This window comes from Terrapene carolina, unplaced genomic scaffold, assembly GCF_002925995.2.
Source record: "Terrapene carolina triunguis isolate 2854851 unplaced genomic scaffold, T_m_triunguis-2.0 Scaffold195, whole genome shotgun sequence".
NCBI lineage: Eukaryota > Metazoa > Chordata > Testudines > Emydidae > Terrapene > Terrapene triunguis.
Genome location: NW_020664546.1, coordinates 1,885,595 through 1,896,792, shown reverse-complemented (window position 1 = coordinate 1,896,792; position 11,198 = coordinate 1,885,595). Strand labels below are relative to the sequence as shown.

Genomic DNA, 11,198 nt, shown 5'->3' with positions numbered 1-11,198 from the left:
GTGGTGGAATCTCCATCCTTAGAGGTTTTTAAGGCCCGGCTTGACAAAACCTTCGCTGGGATGATTTAGTTGGGATTGGTTCTGCTTAGAGCAGGGGGTTGGACTCCTGAGGTCTCTTCCAACACTAATCTTTTATGATTCTATTGCTTAATGAATCCAAATATCTTCAACAGTAGCTAATCTTTTCAAGCTCCCCTATTATTCTCAAATTCACAGCTAGTTCTTCTTTGCTAGTAAGTACTGCACATCGGAACATATAAAAAGAGGAATTGCCTTCTAATAAGAAGTTTATAGGACTTCTCACAGTGGATTAGACTAGTGGTCCGTCTAGTCCAGTATCTTCTCTCAGAGGGGCCTGCACCAGATGCTTCAGGAGAACGTGCAAGAAACCCCATTTGCTAATCATGGAATAACATCCCCACAGGGGAAGTTTCTTCCTAACCCTTGTCAGTTAGTGGCTGGCTCATGCCATGGAACATGAGGATTTATGATTTTCTATGTCAAGTGTTAGCTCCTATAAACATATTTTTTGGATCTTTTAACAAAAGTGCCAGTGAAGAAAGTTTGAGTTTTACAAGTATCAATAATGACATTGCCTTCAAAGGAAATTTTGTTCACTCTGTACTGACAGTATAACACAGGGGTTGGCAACCTTTCAGAAGTGGTGTGCCGAGTCTTCATTTATTCACTTTAATTTAAGGTTTCGTGTGCCGGTAATACATTTTAATGTTTTTTAGAAGGTCTCTCTGTATAAGTCTATATATTATATAACTAAACTATTGTATTGTAAAATAAACAAGGTTTTCAAAATGTTTAAGAAGCTTCATTTAAAATTAAATTTAAATGTCAATCTTACGCTGCCGTCCTGCTCAGCCCGCTGCCGGCCTAGGGTTCTGTTCACCTAGGCCGGCAGCGGGCTGAGCGGGGCCGGCAGCCAGAACCCCAGACCGGCAGTGGGCTGAGCCGCTCAGCCCACTGCCGCTCAGGGGTTCCATCCGCCAGCTCCTGCCAGCCGGGATCCCGGCTGCCAGACCCGCTCAGCCCGCTGCCGGTCTGGGGTCCTGGCCCTGCCCACATACATACCTTCTCCCTGGTTCTGGCCCATTCTCTTCCTCTCTCTCTGAACTGAGCTGAGAGTAGGAGTGCACTGAGCACAGGGCTGGGGGTGAAGGAGCAGGCTGGGGGTTGGGGTGTAGGGTCTGACCAGGAGCTAGAATCAGGGAGGGGGCTCAGGGTTGGGGCAGGAGGTTTGGGTGTGGAGCACTTACCTGGGCAGCTCCCATTTGGTGCGAGGGGTGCAGGTGGGAATGTGGGGGGGCGTGCAGGAGCTCCCATTTGGTGCTTAGGGTGGGGGTGGGGATGTGGGGGGTGCAAGAGTCAGGATGTGGGGGGTGCATGGGGTGGGGGCTGGGTATGTGGGGGGGTGCAGGTGTCAGGGCATGGGGTGTGGGGGGCCTGGGTATGTGTGGGGGTGCCAGAGTCAGGGCTGGGGTCATGGTGGGGGGGGTGAAGGAGTCAAGCAGAGGGCTGGGTGTGTGTGAGGGGGGTACAGGGCTCAGGGCAGGGGCCTGGGGTGTGTGCAAGGCACAGGGCTCAGGGCAGGGGTCTGGGGGGTGTGCGGGGCGCAGGGCTCAGGGCAGAGGGCTGGGTGTGTGTGAGTGGGGGTCAGGGCTCAGGGCAGGGGCCTGGGGTGTGTGCGGGGCGCAGGGCTCAGGGCAGAGGGCTGGGTGCGTGGGGGGGGCTCAGGGCAGGGGTCTGGGGGGTGTGCGGGGCACAGGGCTCAGGGCAGAGGGCTGGGTGTGTGTGAGGGGGAGCTCAGGGCAGAGGGCTGGGTGTGTGAGAGGGGGGGCACAGGGCTCAGGGCAGAGGGCTGGGTGTGTGTGACGGGGTGTCAGGGCAGAGGGGGTATGAGGAGGGGTCAGGGCAGGGGGCTGGAGGGGATATGCCCCTATTCCACACACACACACCCCTTCCCCAAGGCCCTGCCTCCACTTCTTCTCTGCCTCCGGCGGGAGCAGCAAGCAGGCTGACTATGCTCCTTCCGGACCCCCTCCCTCGCAAGGGCCATCACTGATCGGCCAGCAGGGAGGGAGAGGAGGAGGAGGGGGGCAGGAACTGAGCACACTGCCGGAAGAGGCAGGGGAGCTGGCAGGAGCCGGCAGGACCTTGTTTCTGCCCCTTACCCCCTGCCCCCGCGGGAGAGGGAGGGGGGGCGGAGGGCAGAGAAGAGCGAGCCGGGCTTGGCTGGGCAGGGCAGGATTTTTAATGGCACGATGCTGCCTGCCGGGACTCGGCAGGCAGCAGCGTGCAATTAAAAATCGGCTTGCGTGCCATCTTTGGCACGCGTGCCATAGGTTGCCGACCCCTGGTATAACACATTGTTGGAGAAGAAGCTATAAAAGTATAATTCAATATTAATGTTATTAATTGAAATAAAGATTCTCTGTTCTATACCATGGACGCAAAAGGTAGATTGAAAGGAGAAAGAGGAGTAATTAAACAGTGCACTCTTTACCTCACTATCTGGACTAGGCTGGATAACTTCCCAGGTCTGAGAGTCCACATCATAGCAGTGTAGTTCATTTGGCAATGTGTTATCTGCAGCACCACCAAACACATAGAGGTGGCGATCAAAGGCAACCATGGTGTGACCATATCTTCGCTGTGGAGGAGGAGGGGAGCCCCGAAGTAAGTGTTCAGTAGGAATTCGTGTCCAACTGAGACACAAGACATGAAACAAAGAGTAAATCTTTTACAACTCCTTTCTTCAAAATGAGTTTTGAAAATTAACTGTCTCAAAATCCCCAAAGGATTCTATCAATTAGAGATGGAAAACACCTATTACAATATACCCTAATCAAACCCTACCCCCACTGTTTAAATAAAATCAGTATTTTGGTAAGGGATCACAGTTTCTTAACATAATATGATTAATATTATTTGCAGCCACCAATTCAGCTTTTTATTACATTTGTAGTCAACCAGAGCCCAACTCTGGCAGACGTCAGGACAAGATACAAGACTTGCACACTTTGTTCAATGTTTGGGTGACTGGTTGGTTTATGTTGTATTGTGTTTCATTACTGTGGTGGTTTTCACAGATTCCTAGATTTTATATCCCATTATGATCATGTAGTCTGACCTCCTGCATAATACAGGCCTGAGAACCTCACCCAATAATTTCTACATCAAATCCATAACTTCTATTTGAGCGATAGCATATCTGGCTAGTGTGTCCTCCTTACGTGCTCAGGGTCAAACTGGTCATCATGTTTAGGGCTGGGAAGGAATTGTCCCCCAGGTGAGATTGGCAGGAACCTTGGGGTTTTTTTGACCTCTACAGCATGGAATGTGGATTCAGCTTGGGATCATCTGAGCTTATCTCACCTAATCAATTCCCTGCCATTGGCTCTGGGCACTGGTGACACCTTGGTATCTCTTGCTCTGTGTCTGTGGCACACAGTAGTTTAGTCTCCGGAGGACTGAAATGCTTAAGCCTAATTAAAGACTTTGTGCTTAATATAGGGGTATCTGGGTGAAACTGAACAGCGTTCGATATTCAGGAGGTCACACTAGATGATTTAATTATTCTTTCTGGCCTTAAACTCTCCGAAACTATGAAATTAAAACAATATCCAGTCCTTTCTCCCCCCAACAAAAAGGCCATCAGTAACTGTGGCAATAGTTGTAGTAGCAGTAGTTAAGCTACAGTGGCTGCTTTTCTGTTCCCCACTTTTATCTCTTTCAGAATTGTAGCCCAAAATTTTCAAAACTGAGTAGTGGTTTTGGGTGCTTCAGTTTTTGGGTGCCAAACCTGACCTTTCTGAAGGGGCCAGGTTTTCAGAGGGCAGGTGCTCAGCATTGCCTGATAATCAGAACCCTCAAAGATGTCTCAAGTTGGGAATCCAAAAATTGGGGCACCCAATCGCTAGTCAGATTTCAAAATCATGGCTTGGCCTACTGCTTCTCTATTGTGGTTCCACACCAGTGCTTTTAAAACTTCTTTCATTATACCACACTCAGATTTTTAATATTTAATAATTATCCAACGCCCAACCTAACTAACTGGACTGGGAGATCAAAAGTTTGAAATAAAAACCTTCCCACAAAAGCTGGACTCCACTGTTTGAAAGTGCGTATGTGTGTACGTGAGCAGGGATTCAGAGTCAGACTGCTTCCCCCCAAGAGCGAACTAGACATTTGCTTTTCACAGTTATCTCATTTCCTTGAACTGTAGGTTCATGTTGTTTCCCCTATCAGACACATATGGTATGAAATTCCTATGAGGGCTCCACATGGTGACAATGTCTAAGAACACAGACATCTGACGAAGTGGGTATTCACCCACATATGCTCCAATACGTCTGTTAGTCTATAAAGTGCCACAGGACTCTTTGTCGCTAAGAACACAGGAGCTTTCAAGTGCTGAATGAGGAAACCATGTGCACTCTTGATATTTCCTTTTTGTTTGGGGCCAAATGTAACAGAACATCTGAAAAGGCACTAGTCAAGATTTTCTAAATTGGTAGCTTGAAGTTACATTCCTAAATCCTTATATAGACACTTAAATTATCTGATTTTCAAAGATGCTGAGCATCTACAACGCCCATTGACTTCAGTGGGAATTGAGGCTGCTCAGCACCTCTGAAAATCAGACCCTTTCTAATTAGACATCTAGGTATGGATTGAGGAGCCTATTATTACACACTCAGATCTGAAAATTGTGCCCACTGGCTATTATTTCAAATGAATCAATATGAGTTTCTGTTCTCCTGTAGAAAAAAATTGTCTCTATCTAGCCAAAGCATATTGTCAAGCTATTGTATTATTGCTGACATATTATCCAAATATCAGCCTAATCAGTCCCCAACTAAAAATCAAAGAAATTAGAAATTAGAAAGAACTGCCTTTCTTAGTTATGAAATACAAACTGTTCCTTCTTCAATATCTTTCATTGTGTACTTTCTTCAACCTGAACAGCAGAATTATTACATGTATTTTACTTGAATCAAATGTTGGAACTTACATTTTTTCCTTGAATTCAAACTGAAAGAGATTATTGGTGATCTTTGCTCCACTCTGGCCAGAAAACACAAACATCTTGTCTTTGCAAACAGCCACAGGAAAATTACAGCAGGAAGGAGGGATCTCACCACTCTGTTCAATCTAAAAAGTAGCAAAATCCACACTAAATTATATATTTTTCAAACTCCATTGTAAGACTGTCTGAACATGCACACTGAAGGATTAACACAACCTCCTTTGGTGAAGAGGAACCATGTAGTGTGTGAACATAAATCATGTTTCCAGCTGACGATGACACACAGAGATTATAAATTTGGTTGAAGTGTGTAGATAGAGTCTTATTCACTTAATAGTGTAGTGTTGACTTAAACAAAGCAACTTGCCAAACAATAGTTAAAGTTGCTAAAAACAATTCAAGAGAAGATCAAAGAATCATAGAATCTTAGGGTTAGAAGAGACCGCGAGGATCATCTAGTCTACCCCCCTGCCAAGATGCAGGATTTTTTGTGTCTAAAGGTGTACCCTGAACATGCACTTATTAAAAAAACAAAACAAAACAAAACAAACTATTGACATCACAAGTTTAAGTTACATAAAGAATTCTGATACCAGCCTTAACACCCAAACTACGCACAAATACTGCAGAACAGAAACTGTCAGAACAGAAACTGTCAGCCCCACAGAGATACCCTGAAGAGGTAGTACAATTTTTAAGTGGAACCCTGAGGGTAGTGTGGCAAGGGGGAGGCCATGGTAGCATGATTCCATCAGAACACAAGCATTCTCCATACTAAATTCAGAAACCTCCAGACTGTTGAAGTTGTGCACATGTATACTTGTGAAACCAAGTATTTGTTGTAAGGTTTTATGAGACGCTGTGGTCTCATTTCCTTAAGCAGATTCAAAGTCACTGACAAAAATAGCCTCTTAGATACCCCACTACCTGGTCTAAAAGAAAGTGGGTCTGAGGAGTAATTAGCTGAAGAGAGCAGAATTGTTCTCCCAAATTGAGTATTAGACCTCGCTACCAAAACATGACAGTAATGCTGGATAAAAATACAAATAAAATGCCAGAAAAACAACCACACAACTATAAAAGAAACATTTTTAAAATGTGCTACATGGGCTGCTTTACATTTTACTGAATATGTTCTAAGACCTTCAGAAACTCATCAAGTCATGACAGATTTGTATGCAAATCCACTTAAAACTCTGAGAAAAGTGACTCTGCTCTGGGTTTGTCTGCAAACATCACAAAAAACCTAGGGGACTTACAATGGGTTTAGTTATAGTTTAATAACAGTCCCTGCTTATTTAAGATTGAAAATTCTTTGGGACAAGATGGACAAAATGTGGGAGACTAAAAATATCTCCATTTTACAGATGGGAAATCCAGGCACAAAGGTTTGCTCAAGGGTAACACAAAAAGTCTGTAGGAAAGGTGGGAACTGAACCCACATTTAAGCCCTAGCTCAGTACCTTAACCCTAAAAACATCCTTCCTCTCATATAACAGCATAGTTTCCTCTGATAAAGAGTGTATTTTAGGAAAAAATACTAATTAGGTGATGGTGATTGTAAGAGTAATTATTTTATGAATAAGATAGAATTAAAAACAATTAAGATGTCAAGAACCCATGTGTATAATAGGACAACTGGCTAGTAAGAGCTCTAGTTCAGAGAGACCACTCCGTTCTCAGGAAAGCATGCAACTTTTTTCAGTTCTTGGGACTAAGATAAGTTTTTTTTTAAATAGTCTATTTTTGCCCCAGCTCAAAAGGTGGAGTTCACAGGGGCTCTTTTCCAAGCCTGTGAAAGATTAACAACTAGATGACAGGTTTCAAGCAAATCAGAAGGTGATACTTTCTGTAAGATTTAAACCTCATGCAAGCACAATTGTAGTTGTGACACCATTTGCCAAATGTCAGTTGGGACCTTTACAGGGATGGCTAAGAAAAATGTGTGAGCGACAACTGATCAGCACAGAAATATAATAATTCCACCTCCAGATATTCAAGATTCCTTAAAACAAGATGGACAAATGTGAAGAATGCTTGACATTCATTCCTTCGCTCCTCTGATAACTTTCTTTACATTAAAAATTGAAGTTCTCATTTAATTAAATTTGAAAATGAATACAATTACACCTCTATCCCGATATAACGCTGTTCTCGGGAGCCAAAAAATCTTACCGCGTTATAGGTGAAACCGCGTTATATCGAACTTGCTTTGATCCGTCGGAGTGCACAGCCCCGCCCCCCTGGAGTGCTGCTTTACCGCGTTATATCCGAATTCGTGTTATATCGTGTCGCATTATATCGGGGTAGATGTGTATTACAGTAGTCTATGTTATTTATTTTGATACTGAATTCAATTTACACCATACACTAAGCCACAGCTCACTTTGAGGAGAACAGACATGCTCATGAGACAGAGAAGCAACAAAGGAGGAAAGAAAGGGCACAACAGTCCAGCCAACAACTATGTCTCCTCCAAGATAACAGCTGTCACTTCTGTGGGAAAATCTGCAGGGCACAAATTGGGCTCCTCAGCCACTTAAAAACCCTCCTTGGCATACATCGTCCTTGCATCGAGGGATAGCCGAAGAATGTCAATTTATCTTATGCTGTCTCCACATTCCCCAGCTTTCAGTGTGCTTGGGATTTTGTACTTGGCAACACAATTAATAGAAGTTATCAGAGAAAATATGGATGTTTTGGCAAGTGGGTAGAGGGAACTGGGGCTTTTAGCGCCTGAAGAAATATGAGAGACTGTTTGGAATTATGAGATCAAATTCACACTGTGCCACAGTGACAGAAACATTTGTGATTTCTAGATTGGTTATGATAACATACCATTCCTTAGAATGAAACTATCAACTTTGAAAAACAACAACAGATTCAGAACACAGCTACCTGCAAACTCAGGCTATAGACAGCGTATGACCCAAGTTCTCTACTCTCTTCACAGACTTTCCATTAAATACCCCATGCAGAATGGGGGAAGGAGAAAGATGTTGAGATACTGTGTTATGTGTTATCATTTCTGAGTGCCCAAAACTGTGCTAGGCATCTCACAGAAACAAGTATAGACATAGACTCTGCCCAGAAAAGCATTAAATATAAAGAACATAAGAACATAAAAACGGCCACACTGTGTCAGACCAATGGTCCATCTAACCTAGTATCCTGTCTTCTGACAGTGGTCAATACCAGGTGCTTCAGAGGGAATGAACAGAACAGACAATCATCAAGTGATCCATTCCCTGTTGTCCACTCCCATCTTCTAGCAAATAGAGGCTAGGGACACTCAGAGCATGGGGTTGCATCAAGCTTCAACTTGACACAAGTGAGAGTCAAAAAATAGATAAAAAGGAAGAGGAGAGACAAGACAAAGGATGGGGAGTCAATGGCAAAATCATTCAGGTCACAGTCCTAGGCACGACAGTAATAGAAATAATACATAATAATAATAGGGTTGTGTACACCTATTCATAATTATAGGATTTGGGTTGTTTTCACTTTTCTCATAGGCTTCAGAACAAAAGCAACTTTTCAGCGGCAATTCAAATGAGGAGATGGAGGCTGCCTCACTTGGCATTCCAAAAGGAGTAAGGAGAGATTGGGGCATAGATATAGGCGTGATGTAGGAAGCAAGGATAAGAAATTCAAACTTGATACACATTGCAATGGGGGGCCAGTGAAGTGACTTTAAGGGGAATTATATGATCAAAGCAATGGGTAAGAAGGGTGATTTTGGCAGCAGCATGTTGGATAGACAAGAGGTGATGTTAAGTTTAATGGCTGCTATGCCCCATTGTTCTGAGTGGAAATGAGGCCACACTACACTCGGTTAAAATGCTCACTTTCAAAATGGCCATTTCCTTCCATTGCTCCCAATGAAAGTGAAACCAAGCTACAATCAGGGAAGATGGTGGCCTCTTATGTTGCCAGGAGTCTGACATGAGAATATGACTGGCGATAAGAGCGTTATTCACCTTGTGCAGTAACTGAGGTTCTTCGAGATGTGTATGCCTGTGGGTGCTCCACTTTAGGTGACTGCGTGCCTCTAGTCAGAGAATTTCAACAGCAGTACCTGGCTGGGCTGCACAGGCGCTCTCCCCATCTTGCGCCTGTAGCAGCAGTTGATTAGCACTGTGTGGCCGCCCACCCCCATCAGTTCCTTCTCTACTGCAGAGGACTAATTAGAACTCCAAAATAGTGGGGAGGAGGGACGATAGTGGAGCACCTATAGGGACACACATCTCGAAAAAAAGACAGTTACCTTTTCCATAACTGGTGTTCTTCGAGATGTGTTGCTCATGTCTATTCCACAATAGGTGTGCGTGCTCGCCACGTGCACGGTGTCAGAAGTTTTTCCCCTAGCAGTACCCATAGGGGAGCACCCCTAGCGACCCCTAGAGTGGCACCTCCATGGCGTGATATAAGGAGCGCTGTGCGCTCCCCCCACCCTCAGTTCCTTCTTGCCAGACAACTCCGACAGAGGGGAAGGAGGGCGGGATGTGGAATAGACATGAGCAACACATCTTGAAGAACACCAGTTACGGAAAAGGTAACTGTCTTTTCTTCTTTGAGTGATTGCTCATGTGTATTCCACAGTAGGTGATTCCAAGCTATATCTGTTGGAGGTGGGTAGGAGTTCATAAATTCTCGGGACGGAGCACAGCCCTGCCAAACCTGGCATCTTCCCTGGTCTGGAAGACGGTCGCATAATGCAAGGTGAACGTGTGAACTGAAGACCATGTGGCAGCCCTGCAGATGTCCTGAATGGGGACGTGGGCTAAAAAGGCAGCAGAGGAGGCTTGCGCCCTAGTCAAGTGTGCCCTTAGAATCGATGGCAGAGGGATTCCCATCAGGTCATAACAGGTACGGATGCACGAGGTGATCCAGTTGGAGAGCCGCTGAGTGGAGATCGGCCGACCCCTCATGCGTTCGGCTGAGGAGATAAACAGCTGAGAAGAGTTCCTGAATGGCTTAGTCCATTCCAGGTAAAAGGCCAAAGCCCATCTCACATCCAGCTTGTGGAGGTGGCGTTCCTCACTGGACGCATGGGGCTTGGGGCAGAGGACCGGCAGGAAAATGTCCTGACCCATGTGGTAGGCAGAGACCACTTCGAGAGGAACAAAGGATGTGGGCGGAGCTGGACCTTATCCTTATGGAACAGCGTGTACAGGGGCTTGGAGGTCAGGGCCCTGAGTTCCGAGACCTGCCTAGCCAACGTGATCGCCACCAGGAAGGCTACCTTCCACGAGAGGTGCGACCAGGAGCACGTAGCTAGCGGCTCAAACGGGGGACCCGTCAGCCAGGCCAGCACCAAGTTCAGGTCCCACTGCGGGACTGGGGGCCTAACATATAGGAAGAGACGATCCAATCCCTTAAGGAATCGGCCAGTCATGGCATGGGAGAATACCGTGTGCCCCTGCACCTGTGGCCAAGTGCACCTTGACGGATGAGGGCCCCAGGCCCTGGGCTCTAAGGTGAAGGAGGGAGTCCAAAATGAGCTGGACCAGAGCAGCCACAGGGGAAACGCCCCGCTCAGCCGCCTCTGCAGGCGTCTCTTATAGTCCCGCGACTTTTTATAAGGGGGCTCGTATTTAGAGTGGGTGGCCTGGGCAGGAGCCTGCTGCGGCTTAAACTTAGGTCTAGCCGGAGCCGGAACATTAGAGGCCAAGAGTCTTAAGCGTAGTGCGGGAGTCTTTCAGGCCGTGCAGTTTTATGTCCGTCTGTTTCACAAACAGAGCCTTGCCGTCAAACGGGAAGTCCTGCAAGGAGGTCTGCGCCTCACTGGACAGCCCTGACAGCAAGAGCCATGACACCCTTTTCATGGACACTGCGGAGGACATGGACCACGCGGCCGTGTCCCCCGCATCTGATGCTGCCTGCAGGGTTGCCCTGGCAGCCGCTATACCCTCCTCCACCAGAGCTTTGAACTCCTTCCTGGCACACTCCTGGAGAGAGTCCTCAAACTTAGGCAGAGAGCCCCACAGATTGAACTCATACCAGCCCGGGAGAGCCTGATGGTTCGCCACCCGTAACTGGAAGCTCAAGGACGAATAAATTTTTCTCCCAAATGAATCCAGCCTCCTTGAGTCTTTATTTTTTGGAGTAGGGGCAGGGGTTGGCCCTGCCGCTCCCTGTGGTTGACCAACTCAAC

General features: G+C 46.3%; 1 protein-coding gene across 5 annotated transcripts in view; it reads right to left on the bottom strand.

Annotated features, from left to right (window-relative positions):
* The window catches only part of LZTR1 (leucine zipper like transcription regulator 1), a 243,911-nt gene that overhangs the window by 132,250 nt on the left and 100,463 nt on the right, over positions 1-11,198 (bottom strand). For all 5 annotated transcript variants that reach the window (XM_026655098.2, XM_026655095.2, XM_026655096.2 and 2 more), the window contains exons 8-9: positions 5,027-5,166; positions 2,516-2,717 (exon numbers count right to left, since the gene is read on the bottom strand). In XM_026655098.2, the coding sequence (XP_026510883.1) occupies positions 2,516-2,717; positions 5,027-5,166 (342 nt within the window). The remainder of the gene's footprint in view (positions 1-2,515; positions 2,718-5,026; positions 5,167-11,198) is intronic.